Source organism: Toxotes jaculatrix, chromosome 24 (assembly GCF_017976425.1).
Source record: "Toxotes jaculatrix isolate fToxJac2 chromosome 24, fToxJac2.pri, whole genome shotgun sequence".
NCBI classification, from domain to species: Eukaryota; Metazoa; Chordata; class Actinopteri; family Toxotidae; genus Toxotes; species Toxotes jaculatrix.
The window spans coordinates 9,562,112-9,583,629 of record NC_054417.1 but is presented as its reverse complement, the minus strand read 5'-3'; the positions used below and the strand labels follow the sequence as shown (position 1 = coordinate 9,583,629).

The following is a 21,518-nucleotide window of genomic DNA, read 5'->3' as shown; positions in this document are numbered from 1 at the left end:
AAGCCTATGTATATATGCATGGATTTATACGACCAACTGTAGGACTGAGCCTTTTTTCTACGTGTACATATTAAGTGCTTTCTGCTGAATCATATTAAACCGTTTAGTGCCATTTCAAAGAAACACTGCGCAGACTTGAACTTTACGCGCCGGGTTTGCCATGCTCTTCTTATCAAGCCAATCCCAATCAAATAGAGTACTTCCTGTTAAAAGTTAAAAATAAAAGCCTTGTTAATAGAGATGCTACAAAATCAGATTTTCAGAATTAAATTCTTAACCTGTCAGAGATACTGATTACTTCATGTTGTGTTGTGGGAGTTTAATGTGGGTGATTTAATATACATCAATATTACGATAGAATATCTTAATAATTTAAGGTGGACGGTGGCAGAAGTACTTGCAACTTTTACTTTACTTTTACTTAAAGCAGTCTCACCACAGCGTAGAAAGATCTGTTCAACACTCTTCTACGTTTTTTCTGTATTTAAAAGTAAGCTACTGTTTTAATTTGTAGGTCAAACCCCCTATCTTCCGGTCTTAATCTTGCTAACTTCGACAGCTGGACGCAGCTGGACGCAGCTGTCCGCGCGCTCCCATCCATCCAGCCCAAACGCGCCCCCGCTCCCCGGTCACAGCCGCTGCCCAGGGGCTTGGAGCCACCAATTGGAAAAGCAGGGCCGAGGGATGCGCACTTCATTAACTTCATCGTTTTTTTCATCGTCCTGAAAGCGCCTCTGTCCTCTGACACGATTCCCCCCCAGAGCGGCTCCACGGATTTTCTGTCGTCCATTTGTCCCCGACCCGTGCGGAGGAGGTGGCCGGTGGTCTTTCTGGTGACCGCCGTCGCGATGGTTTTGCTGGCTCTGGCCGTTACTGTCCCATTTCTGCTGCTCCGCACCTCCGAAACCTCCGCTCATTACTACGAGATGATGGGCACCTGTCGGATGGTTTGCGACCCGTACAGCCCCAAACCGGGAGGTGCCACCGCCATGGAGGTGATCCAGAACGTGAACGGTGTCGCCCCCCCGCAGCCGCCGATGGCGCAAGGAAGTCGCGGGGAGCCAGGGAGACCGGGTAAACCGGGACCCAGGGGCCCGCCGGGAGAGCCAGGACCCCCAGGTCCGAGGGGGCCACCGGGAGAGCGCGGCGACAGTAAACTCGCCTTCCCCGCTTTAACCGGAGCTGCGCGGGTTGAGAACGGAGACACAGACGGTGTGAACTCCACAAACAACAGTTTCAGGATCGCTTTTTACGTCGGGCTGAAGAATCCACACGAGGGATATGAGGTGTTAAAGTTTGACGACGTGATTACAAACTTGGGGAACCACTACGATGCGAGCACCGGGAAGTTCACCTGCCATGTGTCCGGGATCTATTTCTTCACCTACCATGTGCTGATGCGGGGAGGGGACGGGACCAGCATGTGGGCCGACCTGTGCAAGAACGGACAGGTAATATTATAGTTTAACAGGAACCATAATGGCCGTTCTATCTTTTATAACCAAACTCCAAAGCTGTTTCACTTGTTTGTGGAGACGGTGATGGAAACAATTCTACTGTTGGAAAGAGCATTTCAAGAAAAATCCCGACATCAGCGCCGCACTTTAAGAATCAGATGACAGCAAACATGTTTAATTCAATTTTCTTTAAGATAAATTAAAATAAAAAGAGTTAATTTCCCACGTCACGTTAGCCGATATGTCAAATTACGCATTTAACGCACAAAAAGCGCACATCGCCAGAGGGCTGATCTTTGATTCGCCTCAGCGTGAGTTATATAACAGCATATTTTTACTGCGCATATGTTTAATGAATTCAAGGTACCATCAGTGGTATTCCTGGTCAAATCCATGCATGTCTGCATGCTCTGTTTGGCAGTGGCGCTCATGCGTAAACCCTGTTTTGGATGAGTGTTTCCTCTCAGACGTTGCCAGCTCAGGCTGGATGAGGGGTCAGACATGAGTCTTATTATCACTGCTCATTACAGATGCTGACAGGGGATTTATTCAAGCGCAGATAAGGGTTTAGGTCAAAATGTATTTTATTCTACTCTATTCACTGGCCCTGTTGTGTGATTCCCCCCTGTGGATTTGTATTACGTAGTTTAGAAACAGACATATAGTCCTTTCACACGCCAATTCCTGCTTTCATGCCCTCAGGTGTACATGATCGTTTCTACTCAGTTTCTTTTTCTGTTGCATGCTCCTACCTAATGCTTATTACAGGGAGCCGTGTCCCCTGTTTCCCCAGGTTCGGGCCAGTGCCATAGCTCAGGATGCAGACCAGAACTACGACTACGCCAGCAACAGTGCCGTGCTGCACTTGGACTCTGGAGACGAGGTCTACGTCAAGCTGGACGGCGGCAAAGCTCACGGAGGCAACAACAACAAGTACAGCACCTTCTCCGGCTTTATCTTATACCCCGATTAAACACAACACAGCAGGCCCATGGACTGTAACCATCACTGAAAACTGTTTCCAGTAAAGTATATGTTCTAATAGCCTGTGTTTCTTTTCTTTATATTTATAAGTGCCACAATGCAACTGTTTGTCCTGTTCATTTAGTGACATATCTTTTTATTTGTATTTCATTTATCTTAAGTTCAATTGGAGGTTGCTGTCACCAGTGATTATGTAACATCAGTAACATGTTATTTTAATTCTTCTGAATTAAGGTGAAAACTCACTGGCTGCTAACAGGCTTAGAGGTTCCTACAGTACAGTGTGTAATATATTGAAGTACAGTAAATACAGTACATCCTTATCCCCACAATCCAGCTGTCATGCACCTTAAACTGGATGAGCTGCACCTGTTTTATGACCGAAACGGTGTGATGAGTTCACTGGAAAGTGCCAAAGCGGACAGACGTCACATCTAAATGCATTAGATCAGACACAAAAAGTTTTAACCTAACCTCATACTTTGATCGCTGTACCGAGCAGAATCATGGTGCTTTCAGTAGCATTCAGTGTTTCACAAAATAAGCCAACAACATCAAACGAAACTTACAAATGGATGTCTTGAATTACTACTGAACCCTGTTATATTCTGTTCTCATATATGCCAATAAATATCGTTTGACAAAAAGGTTTGCACTGTGTGAAAATCTCTCACATATTCATCAGGGGAAATTAGAGGCACAGAGGATTTAAGACGTGAGCAAACTACTTTTTGTATGTGAAAGTATGGAGCAGTCATTTATATGCTTTCAGACAATTGGTGTTTTTTTTTATCTAATGCCAGAGGTACATTTCTGCGAGCAGTCTGGCTGTTGGTGGCCTGAAATCTGTCTGCATATATTTTGCTCCACACTCGCCTAGAAACTGTTGCCTGTCTGAACACGTTGCATTGTGCTGTGGCCTATAAACCGTCCTCTCTGGAGTGCGTCCTACAGGTTGCAGGTGCCTCCCTGAATGTCCTTTGCTGCGCTGTAGCTTGCGGTCATTTTTTAGTCAGTGAGCCTTGGACGACATTCTGCTCTCCAGCGTTTTGTGGGGCTGTTTTTTGAACTTCAAAACACTATAGCAGTGAGTATTTGCTTAGCAGCTATAGAGACCAGAGTCCTCAGATGGCTACTTGTATATCAGCTATGGTGATGAAACATAAATAACAAGCTTTAAGACTCAGAGATGTCAGCTTGGATATTTCCAGATATAAAACTGGGTGGAAGCCGGTGGCTGCCGGCTCCTGTGTTTCACTTCTGATTAACTTGTTCTGAGATTTGCAAATGCTGTATCAGACTCAAATGTTGCTGTAAGCCTTCATTAAGATGATGGCTGTTTTGTGTGTGCTTGATTTTTATTTTTTTCCCCCCTGCCCATTCCCTCAGGAATACACAAAAACAGCTGTTTACACACCACTCCTGTCAATTTAAATGGAAATCATGGAAAACAAATATTAGCATGTCTGGTTAGATAAACCTCTATTAAGGTGTTGGCTGATTTTCCTGCACTCCACAAACTAACTCTGTCCTCCTCACTGTGTTATTCTTTATCTGCTCAAGGAAAAAAACTGGAAGACAGTTGTCGCCACAAATTTACGACAAAAAAACTGAACAGTTTGTGGAAAAACAAAAAATGACACGCAGACAGTGGAGGAAGAAAATGAGCGTTACATTATCGAGAGCTGCTCTTATTTCACCTTCCATGCATCTTCATCAATGTGGCGCTAAATTCTCCTTATATTTTCCTCCTGCTCCAGTTTAGCTTTCTTTTTGCTTCCATTTCAGCCAACTTCTAGCCATTAATCTTTAATTCTATATTATAAAAATATTAGATTGTTGTTGATTTTACATGTTGCAAAAACTACAATTTTGTTTAGTTTTTCCAGAATTTCTTGAGTGAGCAGAGTGAACTACATAGGACACATGAAGGGCACATTGTCTCTGATTGGCTGTTTCTTTTTTAAGTGTGATTTTAAGCTTTGATAAACGTGAAACTTGAAGTTTCATCAGTGGTTTACGAGACAAAAGACGAAGAAATGATCCCCTGAATAAGATGGCGAAGTATGAAAGATGAAACTCAGCAGAGAGAGATCGTGAAAGTACTGAGTATTACTAAACTCTAACCGGACTTGATTCGCTCATTGTGTGAGACGATCATTGTTCGGGGAGGTTTCGAAATGTGAACCGAAGTGATGATGTCACCAGCGGAGGCCTTTTAAACTGTTTAAAGATCAAAGCGTGATGGCCTTGTAAAGGCTCTCAGCCCCCACAGCAGACACATTTAGGATGAAAAGTGGAGCTGCTGACACCAACTGAGACATCAGCAGCAGTATGTGTCACTGGCTGCCAGACGGATGCTCACACACGCACACACACTCACACACACAGTCACATATATAACATCACGATAGATGATCGGGCTGCTCCATCCCCCTAGTCTGGGTGACAGTGAGGGATTGCTGACTGACAGACGGGGTAGTGAAATTCTCTGATGGATGAGATAAGTGGGACACAAGGCCTCACACAAACACACACATACACACACACACATTTTTGTGTTCAGGGGAATTTAGCTTGACGGCAGCTGAGCAACAGGCATCGTATTGGAGTAATGATAGCATGTGTCGTCAGGCACTCTGCTGCCAAGCTTTGCCAGGTTTTCTTTGTGTGTGTGTGTGTGTTTGTATCTGGCTTCTTGTAGCTGCCACCTTCATTAACTATGATTTTTTTAATTACATCCTGTGAGTCTAATCTAATAATAGAGTTTACAATGCCAAAACAGACCAGCCTGCTGCCCAAACGTGTGCCTCCAGCAGCAAAACGCCGGCTGCCTCCGCTGATTTCAGCGAGTGTCTGATTGCCAAATCGCCATGAAACATTACAAACGACAGAGCTCTCCGCACAGGCCGCCAATCATCAGGACATTTTTAAAACGTCTCCTCATTCTTTCACTCCACCGACTTTCTCCCCCCCCGCGCGATGATTGATCCACGCTTATGCCTGAGATGCAAATGTCAGCGTGGCATGAGGAAAATATAAAGAGGGACATCTGAGGGGGACCCGCAGAGAGGCTGAAAGCTGAGAGTTCTCACTTTAATTGACACCTAAAACACCCTCAGCTTCTCTTCCACTTTTGTTTGTTGAATGAGTCTTATTCAAGCTGGTGCGCTCACAATGCACACAGCTCACGTCCTCACTGGAAAACTAATCGCAGAAGGTTAAGAGTCTGTGAATTAAAGATGTAACTGTCTGACTGCCTGGTAGATTCAACTTTATGTGATCATTTGTTCATGGAATACACACAGTTTTTAGGGCTTCTATGAAAATTATTAGGCAGCTATGGCAGGAAGGGAGCTTCTATTATTCTCTGGAATTATATTTTATTTCAAATATAGCCCTCCCTTGTGAAAAAGTCAAAATTCACATTAAAAAAGACAACTTTCATGTGTGTCTTGGCTCATAAAGGTACACTTCACCCCCAGCTGAGGACAACAGTGCTGGTTGTCACAGTGAGGATACCAGGCAACCAGCTGAGACTCAAGGAAAAACCACTGCACTCGGTAAAGACAGTTCCAGCACATAACTTCCTGTTAAAACCACAACTGGATGTTTCTTCCCCAGTGAAGTTTTTATATAAATGAAACAACTGCAGCACGACATGTTAAGTAGTGAGCTTTAGATGAGTTAGTAGGGTCAGTGCATCGAGCTGTGGCACTATAAATTATCCACGTTCATTCATATGCCGGAGCTAAACGATGGTCTCAGTCACTGCTGCGTGCTGACTAATGTCATTCTATAACATGATCTAATGGGATGGAATAGAAACAGCACACTGCTTTCTGGACATTTCACGTGTCATGTCTATGCTTTTTAATCTGTTCATGTGTAATTCTACACTGTTCTGATTGGAGTTAGAGGACAGTAAGCAGAGAAATGACGTGGTGTGAAATGACTCAGTACAGCATACACATTGCTGAGTGATAGTATTCAGCCGTGTGTACCTCTGTATCTTGTGGTCGCAATGATTAAAGTTCATTGATTAAAAAGTAGATTTGAAAGGTCACCTCATTGACAGTATTTTGCATAATTTGTCAATGAATATTAATTATTAAAGAATGTATTAATTGACCAGATATGGACTCAGATGGACACCTATGGGAGACAGAGCTCTCCCTGCTGGTTTAAAAAAAACTGCTTGTTGTCTTTTGGAGTTACTTCTCATTGTGACAAAGTGCAGACAATAAGGTCTGTCTCAAAGGTCAGTGAACCTAAACAACACAAAGCAAACACAAAAAGCCCAGACTGAGGCACTCAAACAGATTTCGCCTCAGCGGGATGTACTCTCAGTATTACGATTTGTATGTCGGGATAATGACTCAGCCAAAACGCTGACTCACTTCATCTGTCAGTCTGCACTCTGAAAACTACATCTCCTCTGTGGTTTAATCGGCCAAACAAGGGGAAGGAGAAAGGAAACGGAGAGGAGACAGTGAAAGAGAAGGAAGCAGCACACACGGAGGTAAATAAAGGAAAAGAATTAAGGCAAATGCGTCCCTCGAAGGGTTTAAACTCAGGGTTTAAACTCAGGGTTAAGCTCATTTGACAAATAACATAACGTTATGGCTGCTTCTGCACAGACAAGAATCTTCCAGGTTCATGAACACATCTTCTGTCAAATGTGTTCATCCGTTCTTGTGACTGGATTATTGTGCAGTATATCAGTGGCCTTATTTCCTGCACCATTTACATCTAGGGTTTTGTACGATCCTATCAACGTCACAGTTTGTGGTGTACTGTCATTAAAACACCTGAATGGACAGAAGCCTTAAAAGCTGCAGTGGCAGGTAGTAAACGCTGCTTTTCACTCACTGCTGTTGGTATCTTTGAATTGTGAGAACTATTCTGGGAGAGCAATTTTAATAATCAATCAACCATTAAGTCATTTTCCATGCAAAAAAATAGTCTCTGCTTTTGGATTCAAATGTGAGTATTCGTGGTTTTCTTTGTCCTCCCTTGTATAAAAGTAAATGTCTCTGGGTTTCGTACTGTTGTGTTCAGTCATCTGAGCTATGTCAGCTTGGGCTTTGGGATGGCATTGTTCACTGATTTCTGACATTTAATAGCCCAAACAATTAACCAGCTAATCAAGAAAACAGTCCACAGATTAATTTATAAATTGAAACAATAATTAGCTGCAGCCCTAATAGGTCTGTCTTACAAGCACAATGACAATTATTACATTTAATTCTGATGCAAGGTAGGAAATCTAAATAAAGTTTAATTCTAACACTTTGCATCAGGTTGAACAATATATCACAGCCTCTCATGAGCTATTACTTATGTGTAATCTGGTCATTTAAGGCTATAAAAAGGACCCCGGACTTCATACTTATTACACTTACATAATTACTACAGCCACTGGAGGGCTTTGGGGCATTTGCTGAATCGACTGGTGCTGTCTCACACGGCTGTTAGATGTCGCTTAACAATATAACCACAAACAAGCTATGAAGCTATTCTTTAAGGAAGGACTGATATCGATCTTTGCCTCTTCCTCTCAAATAAGCAAATAAAAACAGAAACTTGATCCTAATTCTAATCTTAAGACTAATTTTAACTATAGATTCAACCCCTCCCAGAATGCAAACCACAAATTCACGTTTAAACCCTAAATCCAAGCTTCACTCTGGTAAGTCAAAGGCAGTAATGTCTCTATCTTTGTGAGGCATGAATAGAAGAATTCACACATCATGCACACAAACGATTTGCAGGCAGGAAAATGGCATAACTGTCAGAAACACATTTCTGTCTTGTTCTCAGGGCCGGGTCATAATGATAGGCTATGGGAGACTATGTAGAGATCAATCACACACACACACACACACACACACACACACACACACAACCCATCCCTTATCCCATCAACCATCATCCACCTCTCCTTGCCGACTGCCCTCTCCTCCTCCGCTTTCTCTCGCCCACTCATATTGTCATTATTTATGTCCTGTCTCCTCCCTCAGCTGCTCCTGACAGACAGGAGTTTTAGAGCCTATAAAATAGTTCCACCTCTCTCCTCCTGCCTAAGCCGACAGCTGAATTTTGAACTAAAATACAGTTTATTATAAGATCACAGATGCTACTCTTTCTTTGATGAGGCCTTGGGTTTTTCACTAGTGTATTTTAGCCATAGCAAATTTACTTTTGCTTTATTATCATTTCCCTTGGATTACTCGCACTGTGTAAAATGGGCATCATCTGTCAGCTTTCAGATCTGATACTGACTTATCTGAGATATCATTAATTTATCACCGTGTCTCTTAGGAGGTTTTTGGAATCCCATGTCATGCAATCTGTCATTTCTGAATATAGAGGGCTAAAGGTTAAGGAAATAAGTCGTCGGAGCAGGTGGCTCTTATTGTAACAAAGCCAATGAGGACTATATCTTTCATCTCTCCTCTGGCTGATGACAGTGACAGGCAGAGTATGCCAGATGAGAGAGACGATCCTCAGAGAGTCGACTGAAAGGTTAGAGTGGCCCCAGGCAGCATGGCTGATGAGGACGCGCACACACACACACACATACACACACACATGTGAACACACACCAAGGCCCCCTCAGTCACGCATACATTAGGCGCTGCATACACTGCAAGATGTGGTTGATGTGTGTCATCACACAGGCTGTTCAAAGAGTGAAACAAACACACTGGTGATGCTTATTAGGACTAAAGCTAAATCATGCAGTCAGTATGCTAACATGCTCACAATGAAAATAGCTGACGTGCTGATGTTTAGCAGCTGTAACGTTCTGAGCAAATTCAATTTTCAACTGATTACGGCGCCAGTCCAGAGCTCACCAAAGCCTCTACAGTTCATCCTGAGGGGAACGTGTGAATCTGTCCAATAGCTGTGGCACAAAAGGAAAAGTCAGGGGATCATCAAAGTCAGTGGGCTTCACCACGGACTTGCACCATGTCTGTCTGTACCAAAATTCAAGGCAATGCATCCAGTTGGTGTTGAGATATTTCAGTCCAGTGCAAAGCAAACCAAGCATCACTAATAACAAGACCAAAGGGCGACACACACACACAGAGGTGGCATGTGACGCATGTCAAAAAGCCCACACACCAGTGATGAACTGACATGTGTCACAGCGGGTTGAGGCCATTGTCTGATTTTCCAAGTGTCAAACGGCATCACCACTGAAAAGCAGCAGCACTCACTCTATAGACTGAAACATCTCAGCCTCTGTACCATCACTACATCTTCTCATAGCAATTACAGTCACAAGGGATGAAGAGACACTGTCTGTTCCCCAGGGGAGAGATAAAGTAAAACAACACACACACGATCCAGAGAAACACTCGCTTCATGCTGCAGATATTTGGAGGTAGCTAAGCTTTCTAGTGTCTTCTAATTTTTAGAGGTTAATATGCAGCTAGAGCTGATTGCACCTAAGGGATTTATGATTAGACAGAGTCCTGTCCTGACATGTTCCTGTTAACCAGACATTTGGTTTGTCCATCACTGTGTTTCCACTGTGTGCTATAGTCATCACTTGATGCAACGCCACCTATGTGTGTTGCCCTTAAGAGTGCACACCCGATAACATACACACAATGACCAGCACTGATATGTAGAGCCAAAAAAATCCAACATACATTTCTACTCTATAGCAACATGGTGCAGAAATGCAGATGGTAACTTTGTCAACAAGCCGAGCAAAGTGTCTGCATCGATTTAATTTGCCAGGTACGAGACGGGGTCCATTTATCTTCACCTGAAGCTTTCACAAACCTCTCAGCAAGACGTAATAAGACTAAGGAGCAATTTGTCCCCCACTTCTCATTAGGACTCTTCAGAGGTCCTCCAAAGCTTAATTATTTATCTGCATTAATATCCCTTCAATTATTGATGATAGGTGAGTGTGTGTGCATGTGTGTGAGGGCCAAAGATCAGCCCTCCTTTACCTCAGCCTCCCTCCTGATTAATGGATGAGCGAGAGGAGCCCTTCATGTATTATTACTGGGGCGAGCCTGGACCTTGGAAAGAGAGCTAGACAGAGAGAAAGATAGAAGGAGAGAGAGAGAGAGAGAGAGAGAGAGAGAGAGAGAGAGAGAGAGAGAGAGAGAGAGAGAGAGGGAAACTCAATGAATGATAATCATCGTTTAGTATGCACACATGTCCTCTGTACATTGCTGGCATTTCAATAACTGAGGGAGCCTGAATGGCAGACAGTGATGGCACTGAAATTTGAAATTCATCCCGGTTTGTGAAATCTCTTTAAGATTTGTCTGGCATCACCACAAAGCTGCTTAAAACTGACACTTGTGGCACAAAGTTATAAAAGGTCAAACACTGAAAAGGTGGAAAACAGTACATTAATTCTCCATTTTGAAGCTGATGACTGTCAGATGTTTGCATCAGGTTACAGGTTACATCAAATTAGATTTTACAAATCAGCAAATGATCATTAACATACGTAACTGTACGCTTTTGTCTTGATGTTTCAGTCTTGCGCAGCTGTTTATTGCTGTTTTTGTAGACTGGTTTAACAACCTCAATGCTGCAGTTTATACTTAGACAAGCTGAGATATTTGATTTAATAACTCTGGCATTTTCAAGCTATCATGAGCTAATCTTTTAACTTTAAAAGCCTTTGTATTTGTTTTTATTGGCTTTGATGGCTTTTATGAAGGAAGAGATTAATTCTAAAATAACCACTGTGGACAGAGCCCATCCATCTTGTTTGCATTCCACTGATCGTCACTGATTAATTCTCCTTTTTCTTTTCCTAACCCTTGTTTTTCTCTCCTTTGATGTAGTGAAATGGGCAGACTGTTATTCCCCTGTTTTACTCTGACATCTTGTGGAAGTACAGAGTAGTGCAAGGATGCATTTGCTGACTTGCTGAAAAGAGAACCTTAAGCAAGCAAACAAAAATCCCAATCTGTAGCTGTACACTTATTGAAAGAAATTAGAATAATCACAGAATGCAAATTAGTCCCTCCTGGGCCAGTCCCATACAGATATATTTACTTATGTAGTAAACAGTACAGTAACTGGCTCTGAATAGTACTGAAGTAGAAGTACAAAGTGGCATAAAATTGAAATATTGCAGTACAGTAAAAGTACCTCAAATTTGTCTTTCACTGTAGTGCTTTTCAGTTCTCCACCCCTCTATTGAAGAGTATTTCTCTCACATGCAGGGAATTCTTTTTCTGGGGGTATATCACTTTGATGTAGATAGTTTTAAATGTTTTGAATTAAAAGAACTTACATTAGCATAAAACACAGGCTGGTTGGTCTGCTCCAAGTCGTCCTGTCTGCCATATGAAGTGTCTGAAGTAACACACAGATAAAAAAAAAAAAAAGCACATGTCACTTACACATCTGAGTCACTAGATGTCGCCAGAGTTATACACTTGCTTTTAACTGGGAGGTTTCCAGATGTGGATACTTGAGTCCAAGGGTTCCCACACTGTTTCATGCTGTGACTCCCACAGATACACTTTCAGCATCTGATCTCATTTAAGTTCTGCTCATGTAAACTTTAAAAACAATTTGATTAAATCAAACTCATCTTTACTTGAATATTTTAAAACACTTGTGCAGAACTTTGAACAGCTTCCAGTTAAGACATGGACACTCTGCGCTGTAACACTGTCACATTATCTGACTGTACAGAGAACAACAACTAGTGACAAGATCTGTTGAAGTAACACCCATTTTACTCTTTAGCCTTAAGGAGGCTGAATGAATATGGACTGCCTGGACAGATGGAGAGAATAATTCACTGTAACAGTCCACTATTTCTCATCTCCCTCCACTAGGTGAAAGCACGAGCATGTAGCTGCAACGCTGAGAGACAAGAGTCCATCCAAAGCTTCACAACTTTCCTCAGTGTTACACATTATTTTGGTAACATTTCTACCTGTCTGACAATGTGAGGACATTTTTTTTTTAACCTGAAGTAAAAAAACAAACAAAAAACTTTCTCCTCCACAACACAGAAACGTATGTTTGTATTTTCAAACCAGGAGTGAACATGAGCCAATAACTGGATTATTAGTGGCCTTAAAAGAAGTTGCAGATCATAACTGTAATTTCTTTGTGTAGATTAATGCATTGTTATTTTGAATGCAACCTCTTTGGGTGTGAAATAAGCCCCTAGCTTCAATCATTGCTGCACTTACATTTGAAGGCCAAAACTTTTTAAATATTTTCTATTACAGTGTCTGGAGATAATGAGGCAGGTGTTGTTGGTTTTTAATATGTTTATAAATTAAAATCAAAATTATACTGAACTATGTGGTAAATGGTAAATGCTGCAAACAATAAGCATTTTATGTCTTACTTTAGTAAATGTCTGGATTTGTACACATTTATATATTCAAATGAGTTTTTATTTTTATTATTTATATTTTATTTTTATTTATTTATTTTCAAAATAAAGCATGGTATGTTGTACCTATACATCATGTCCTCTCATTTCCACCCCTGGCTCTGGCTTTTGTAAGTTGTACAGGCCTAATGTGTTTTATTTTTAACAGAAAAACTCAACTACTTTTTTTTCTTTAGTGTAAAAATAGTAACTTTAAATGCAGGATATTTTATTTTTAGAAATATCAAACACACTCTGGGTATTTATAGTCAGAGGAAAAACAACAAAGCAGGCTACAGGGATCTAATTAAATCATTCCCAGAGATAATTGCAAGCAAAGAGTTTGCATGGTGTTACAGTGTTGGCTGCTTTGAACAGGGCCTGAAATAGGCTTCAGCCTATTTCTGAAGGCCTGTAATTTGGAATAGATACTAGATAACAAGCCAGGATGAAGCCAAAAGCAAGAAAACCTGAGATGGACAAAAGACAATAAAAGAAGACAAATGCAGAAACACAGTGTTGCTTGTACAGATATTTTCCCTATCTTTCCTTCATTGTTTCATTGAATCCCAGGATGTAAACAATCTACTTGGTGGCCTTAAACACACGGAAACATTATCTTCTTTATCTGTATTATAGAAGCAGTGTAGTCACACACACTGTCATGGCTTCACTTTCACACAGATCAGCTCTTCAACAAGACGCTCATCATGATGCTGTGTGTGTGTGTGTGTGTGTGTGTGTGTGTACCTGCCGCTGCTCAAGCACCTCCAGTATATAGGCTACTCAATAAAACCGGGGCTGCGATCCGTCAGTGCATTTATCATCCTATTACGGCGACAAATCCGGCTCCCAATACATGAAAGGTAAAATGAATTACCAGCGTTAAGCCGTCAATAAAGTCATTTCTGTAAATGGTGTCTCCGAGGGCCCCCGCTATTATTCAACAAGCTTTATCAGCACCTTGGAAATTACGTGGCTTGTAGCGCGGCCTCTGCTTCACTTTGATTAAGGGCCCTGCCAGGGACCGGTGACAGCGCTTTTGACTCGGGTTTTATTCAGCCCGCTCCCGGTGATGAACACCGGGCTGATCGGGCGGAATGAAGACTAATTAAAAGCTATAAATTATCTTTTGCAGCCCCTCTCAAGGAGCCTCTCTTTGCGGCGCCAGATAAGAGCAGACTGAGTGCTCATTTACCCACAGTGGCGCTGCGGCTAAACAGCATATTGATACTGTCCTAATTGGAATTTAATTAAGTAGCCATGGCTTTCCACTCCGGCCTGTGGGATAAAGATTTCACTGCAGCGGTGTTAACATCAACACGTCCACACTTTCATGCTGTTGCTATTATGATTATTAATATTATTATTTCAAACCGCCAATTAGAGACTGGAGGCAACTTTTAATCTTATTCACGAGATTTTACAAAACCATTATTTATTATCGGGACTCAGTCCAGCTTTCTAGGCCTTATTGTGTTTCTATAAACTTAATGTTTTACACTTGTGTTTTTTATATTACTGGATACAAATGTGAAGTGCGTCTTTTGTCCAGCTGCCAAAATCCTGGTCGTGTAAAAATATATGGTTGTTTAAATTACAAGTGCAGGCTCACAGAGGAGCTCCACATACGGAAGTGAGAGACACGAAAACGCCAATGAAAATAAGAGAAAGGAAAAGGAAAAGGCCAGTGACAATGAAAATTACTACAGACTGAAAAGAAACATTTACCTTCAAGAATCACCGAGGTTGATGACCACAAGGACACACCTTTCATTTTCTCTCTAAATTAGCAACGTTTCGTGATAATTTTCCCTAATTTTAATGCACCTTTAAGGCTAATAAATCATGCTGTAGGTGTTAGCCAGCCCAATTTTAAAAAAAACGTAATTTAAAGGTATTAACATTGTGCTAGCCACGAGCCAAAAATTAAATTTGTGTTCTCCTTAAGTGATTTTAATGATGTATTTATCTTATAAATTAAACCCCATTTAGTATAAACATTGTTCTTACAAGTAAACAATGAAATATAAAGCCGAAATGTTATTATATAAAGTGTATTTAAATGAAAATGAAAACTAACATTGGTAATGGTGACCGTCCCGTTGTTGTTTTTATTTTGCTACTTGCATACATGTGTATGCACGTGCCTCGCCAAAATCGATCGAACTGCGCGCGGGCTACGAGTGCGCGTGCCTGTCGTTAGCGCATCTTGAGCTCTAATTGGACGCCGTCAATTGTGACAGGAACGATCTCCGCGCCTGATTGGTCCGCTGCACGTGTGTACGCGCACACGTGCTTCCGGCTGGGTGTAAGAGAAAGAAAAAACACACGGGGGTGGGGAGGGGGGGGATAACGGTTTTAGGAGAGTTTAGGAAGAGCGAATACACAGATATTATGCTGCACCGGGGAGAGACAGGGACACTGGTTATAACGTGGAGCTGCTCGCTATGCCCGGTCTCGGAAGGCTATTAGGAGACGACATGTCGCGGCTGTAGGTGATAGCCTATTTTAAATGAACACAGGTATTTATTCTAGCGAAAAGGCTTGTTTTTACATGCTGTCCGACTAAATTGGATACCGAAGGGGGCGGGAGAGCAAGCAACAAGTGGAGTTTGGCACGGAGAGGCCGAAATTTCTAACACTTTCTCACTATGGAAGAGCAAAAGGAGCCCAACAGCGGCCGGGACTCGACCGAGGAGGAGAGCATGTCCCTGTCGCCAAACCTCCCATCCCCTCCCATGATTTTACCCCACCAGGCCGCGCAGCAGGCCCACAGAACCACGAACTTTTTCATAGACAACATCCTCCGGCCGGACTTCGGCTGCAGGAAGGAGCCGAGCTACCGCGACCGGAGCCAGACGCCGGGCAGAGAGAACGTCAACCCGCTGGGGGCGAGGCCGCCGCCGCACACCGGTAGCCTCTGCCTGGACTCCAACTGCAGCAGCGACAGCACCTCGTCGTCGCCCTCCTCTTCGTCGTCCACGTCCTCGTCGCCTTCGTCCAAGCAAAACTCGTCGAAACAAGGCGAACCGGCGAGCAACGGGACTGGCAGATACGCAGACAGCCCCTCGTCAATTATGGTTGTGAGTGGCAGCAATGGAGGTTCTCCGCCCACAATGAAAGAAAGCCAGCCGCTGTTGTGGCCCGCTTGGGTTTACTGTACACGGTACTCGGACCGGCCCTCATCTGGTAAGGCGCTAATAGTCCCCGAACTGTACCGCCTGGGTTGTTCCGTGCTGGTTAACTTCTCTGTCAGTCCTCCACGGTGTTATTAAACTACTTGGTAGTGTTTTGACATACTTGCTGTAAAATCGCTTTGTCAACCTCAAAGTTATTCACATGAGAGTAAATTCAAGGTTGGGATACTGATAAAGGCTGTAATTATTCTGTAATGCTCTCCAGTGTGGTTTTAACGGAACCAATCAAAACTTAGAATTTTGTTTAAATAAAAGCCGCTTTGAGGGAAAATACTAAAGAGCCATTACCAAAATAAAAATTAGAATGAAAATGAAAATAAGGTGTAGGAAGGAAGCGTAAGGTCGATAAACACCTCAGGTAATTAATTTCCATTACTCCTCCCTCTTTCTCTCTCTCTCTCTCTCACACACACATAGATAGAAATATAAAAGCACATTATATTATATTATACTGCAGAGTCTCATTTGCTGTAGGCTATTTACTGTTGACTTATACAATAAAAATCAGCATAATTTTCAGCTTAATTCAATGTGCAATTTCATCACAATACGCTTAAAATGCTCCTTAATAAATGTAGTATCACAGGCCTCAGTTTCTTGTGCACATCTAACCTGCCAGAACTATAAGTCCTGTTTTGTCAGTAAACAGAAAATGTTACCAAAAATAGAATTAAAGTTTATAATAATGATGGCAGTAGGTTACCGCCGTGTTTGGCTATTCAGACAAAAAAAAGCACATACAGCTACACAGTACTGTGATAGTTTAGTAGGTTTAGAATAAAAACGTCTTCATTTACGAAATATTAAACTATAATTCAGTTACACAAATGTTTTATTATTACGAGATTTTAGATACTAGCAAAACAACAACACATCGCCACACATAACGCTGTAATTACTATCCGAGAGATTTGTTTTAGGTCATTGTTTGATTTCACCCACACAAAATGTGCAAAGTAAGACCTCGTTTCAAATGCAGTTTAATGTGTTTCAGAGCTTTGGTGCTTTTTAAGTGGTATTAAATAAAAGGTGGTGTGTACTGATGGAGTGGATCTGAATATCCGCCATTTTGGGGATTTATTCTAAAGTGTCTATAAATCAGGAATAATTAGGCTTAATATTAGCAACCCATAGAGGGGTTTTTGTTTTGTTTTTTTGGTTTGCATTCTGTAGATTTTCAGCTCACACACAGGATGCATTTAGTGTTAGGACACACGTTTGTATAGGTAATAATAATACTACAGGCGCTTGTAATATACAGCTCCAAGTTTTTTTTTTATAAGAAGTAATAATAATGATAATAGCACAAGAACACGGGAAAAGTCCTAATCTGAGACTTCGTCGTTGTTATAAATGTATACAGCGTTTAATAACGTTATCGTATAAACCGTATTATTAGATTTCTGTTGTCTGTAAACGTATTTTTGTTGTGTTAGCAGGAGTTGAGCGTTTTCCTATTACATTACATCACGTTGTTTCTAATGGGTTTGTAGTTTCCATGGTAATGATAGTTTGATTTCTTTCTTTTTTTTTTTTTTTAACTTTTCTTGGCCTGCACAGCATCGAGCTTTATGACTCTTCTCTCCAGCCCATCTTTAATTGTGTGGTATGAGGATTGCATCAAATTAACAGTCAGTGTATGTCAGTGCAGTCTGGCCGCACAATGCATTTACTGTGCAGAGCAGCGTCCTTACATCACTGCTTTCATTGGCCTGAACGCAGTTTTATGACAATGTGTGCTCAAACGCAAACTCCACGTTCAGCTGTGTGACTAAGCCACCATCACATTTTTGCTACTTGAGCTTTATTTGATGCCAGATTTGTGCGCTATAGCCATGTTTATATGATTAAGAAATCACAGTCCTGGACGGACTCCATTAATTGTGTAAGAGGATAAGGTTTTTTTTTTTTTTGCAGAGAAAACTGTGATGATGTGGACTTGAGAAGTCTGCAGTGGGACTCTTGTCAAAAGCAACTTATTTCATTTGACTGCTGCTTGTTTTGGCGCCATAACAAGTCAGATGTCACGGGCCTGTATTAGACTTTACACAAAGGCCTGCCTGGATCTAATGACTCCAGAAACCTCCAAACCTCTTTATGTCAACTGAACACGATGAGAACAGCAAGATGGGGCAATGAGAGGGACTCAGAGGACCTTAGATCTTACTCAGGTCTACAATGATCCTCCCATATATTTTTTTTTTCTTTGATACGTCTCCAATTATTTCAGCAGTTTCTTCTCAACTATTTCCATTTACCGCAAGCCTAAATTAAAATTTTTAAACTGTGACAGATACAGCAAATGTTTGGCCGAACATTTCTTTGTGTGTTTGTCCAGGGTGGGACAGTGTGATCTACTTTCTGTCCTCCTCTGATTATGAATATTATTTTACAGTTATTTTACAGACAGAAAGTCTTGAACACACACCTATGTCCTTAGCTTGATTATTATTTAAGATAAGTTGAATATTAAGTAATAATCATGCCTCAATGTGTGGCTTTGCAATCCCCATCACTGGATACTGCGTGGGATCAGTCAGTGTATTATTATGTTTTTTATTTAGAATTGATTTAAAAGAAAATGCTAAAATAAATTCACTGTAATTCTCACATTTCTGTTTCTATAAATCTTTTGTTTGCTATTTAAACACTACCAGTGCTAGCAGTAGCATTTTGCTGTGTTGCAAAAGATATTGAACAGTTGCATGTTTTCGTGTTTAGTGCTGATTATAAAGCCTGGTTTGAGACGAGGCACACAGAGTAAGGTATGGCTTTCATTCTGAGTGGCCTTATGTTTGACATGATTTATCTTCTGAGTCCATATTTAATATATCACATATTAAAGAGAAGAGTGGAGCAGATAACGGTAAAAGAATGAAACATGTTTAGAATGGAATAAAAAGTGCATTGAGGGCATTCATATCAGGATAGTGTGGTGACCTACATTTGATCACACTGACCAGATAATCAGCCGTTATTGCTCATCAGTCGACATAAGCAGGAGCTTTGATGGTGAATATCAGAGGAACTTTGTGCACCTCATGTGTAACGTTGTGTTCATGCTCCAGCCGTAGAATAAATATTTTATTTCCATTGTTGTTTCCACACCAGGCCCAAGGACACGGAAACTGAAAAAGAAGAAGAGCAGCAAGGAGGACAAGAGGCCCAGGACTGCGTTCACGGCCGAGCAGCTGCAGAGACTGAAAACCGAGTTCCAGGCCAACCGGTACATAACGGAGCAGCGGAGACAGTCTCTGGCCCAGGAACTCAACCTGAACGAGTCCCAAATTAAAATCTGGTTCCAGAATAAGAGGGCCAAGATTAAAAAGGCCAGCGGCTACAAGAACGGCCTGGCCCTGCAGCTCATGGCTCAAGGACTTTACAACCATTCAACGACCACCGTGCAGGAAGACAAGGAGGACAGTGAATAAGAGGCCCGGACATTTCCCTGCTGAGGGCAGCTACCTGACTCTATGGCTTTTGGAGCTAATGAAAAAATGAACTGGAAGAGGGGGAAACGCTATTTAAAAACACAGATTTCTGTTTATGGTAACAGTATATGGACATAATTATATAAATGAACGATCGTTATTAAAGTTTATATAGCCACACAGTTATCATGTTGTATACAGTATATTTAATTTCAGCCTCATCTCCCATCGCATCATTTCTGTCTGTTCTCATTGTTTTTAGATTGTCTAATTGGCTCTATAGGTTCTTGTGGTCTCCTGTTCCCCTATATTTGCACCATATTTTCTTTCAACACATCAGCCCGCAGACTCAGACAAGCCAAAGATTTTAATATGTTCACATGTAGTCTGAAATAAAAAAAGGAGAACGGTAGATTGATGACTAAATTATTCTTTCTTTTATTCCTTTCTACAGATAATTTAGTTTAAAAACACTGAAAGGAGTTTTGCACAGTATTTGGAGGATAAAAAAAGTATTATTATTATTATTATTATTAGACTTTAACCACATTATGAGCATGGCTTTAACTGGACTCCAAAACATCCTTTTAAACTGCCTATGAAGATAAAATAATTAAACTGTGGACATAGATATTTACAAAGCAAATTTAAAGGAACAAACTGTAACTGATAACTGGCTTTTAAAATCTTTCAGACTATATGGTTTTAACTTATTACTTCTACTTATTTTTTTATTTTAATTTTTTTTGGACATTTGAGAGAGACGATGGGGTAGAGACAGAAATATAACACACACACACACTCTCTCTCTCTCTCACACACACACACACACAGAGTTTCCCACAGTTCCTATTTCGCAGCTCTTCTTTCACTATAATCAGACACTGCCTGTTTCTCCGTAATGGATAACATTTCACCTATGAATCTTTTCTGGGCCTTTACAAGATTTCACGTCTCTGCTAAAGTTTCACACAGAGACGCTCCTCGCTGAACTTCAGTGAAATTCATACATTAATTGAAGGAATGTGTCAGTGTCCAAACTCTTCTCAGTCCTCTGCTTTAAGCAGAAACACTTATTTCCTATACGAGATTAATTTGGTGTGTTTGGCCTGACGTGACCTCAGGTTCAGGTTTGATAGAGCCTGGCTGTGAACTGTGTGACAGGGTATGTGTATGTATGTGTGTGTCTGTGAGAGCACACAAACTGCGGGGGCTCTGCAAAAAATAGTTTGTCTCATTACATGAAAGTTGTTCTCACTACATAGCTGTTGTTGATTATTTTAATTTTTCTTTTTGGGAGGGTATGTTGGAGAGGGGAAAGGCACTAAAACACTATAATAGCTTTAATTTTATTGGTGTGAAAACTTTTTATTGGTGTGAAAAAATGTCCCTTTTACCAATCCCTTTAATCTACAGGGATGTGGTAGAACGGGAATCAAATAAATGATACTTTAAGTTTTATGTTAATTAGCTGAGGGTGAGATTTTTTATAGGAAAAAACTGGCTGATTATTGCTTTTATGAAAATATGTTCAACATAAAACAACCCAAATACCCATGTTTAGGCAACTCTGACATCTTTTTACTTCACTTTTTATTTCTTTCCTGTTTTTATCACTTGCTGGGGATGGATTTACAGTTTCCATTTAAAAGTCCTATAAATGTTAACTTATATCAGCCAATCAAGCTCCATTTTATTTGCACTGATTCTGACCAATATTTAGCTTTTCAACCACGGGTTGAAATATGAAGTCCCCACCCCACCCTGCTATAGTGCGAGGTTTGTGAGGTCAAATATTCACGCCGATTTATTCTCCGTTATCATATAATCCAGATGTTTTTTTCTGATTCGCATAAATTCACAGAAGAACAGCGCCCACCGTGATTTTATTCTTTAATTCATGAAAAAAGTGAATGAGATCAGGAGGACGCTGGACGTGGCGCCATGTTGCGTGATCAAACTCCTGACACGCGCGGCCGTGCTCTACACAGCCGACACTGACGAGGCCTGATTTATATTATTCCTGTTTGTTACGTCGCTTATATACAACTGATCGCGG

The 21,518-nt window shown here is 41.2% G+C and overlaps 2 protein-coding genes across 4 annotated transcripts; both read left to right on the top strand.

Moving 5' to 3' along the window:
- Nucleotides 1-848: 848 nt before the first annotated feature.
- On the top strand, nt 849-2,980 carry LOC121178093 (complement C1q-like protein 2). Of its 2 annotated transcripts, XM_041032604.1 has the most exons (3): nt 849-1,152; nt 1,210-1,451; nt 2,251-2,980. In XM_041032604.1, the coding sequence occupies exons 1-3, from the start codon at nt 849-851 to the stop codon at nt 2,428-2,430; spliced, it is 726 nt and encodes a 241-aa protein (XP_040888538.1). In that variant the 3' UTR covers nt 2,431-2,980. The 2 variants fall into 2 exon arrangements, with proteins under 2 accessions (XP_040888538.1, XP_040888537.1); XM_041032603.1 differs by having other exon boundaries at nt 849-1,451.
- Nucleotides 2,981-15,250: 12,270 nt separating this feature from the next.
- en1b (engrailed homeobox 1b) lies at nt 15,251-19,809 on the top strand. Of its 2 annotated transcripts, none has more exons than XM_041032629.1 (2): nt 15,251-16,020; nt 19,140-19,809. In XM_041032629.1, exons 1-2 carry the CDS (start codon nt 15,483-15,485, stop codon nt 19,457-19,459), a joined length of 858 nt encoding a protein of 285 aa, XP_040888563.1. In that variant the 5' UTR covers nt 15,251-15,482; the 3' UTR covers nt 19,460-19,809. The 2 variants fall into 2 exon arrangements, with proteins under 2 accessions (XP_040888563.1, XP_040888562.1); XM_041032628.1 differs by having other exon boundaries at nt 19,128-19,809.
- The last annotated feature ends 1,709 nt before the right edge of the window (nt 19,810-21,518 follow it).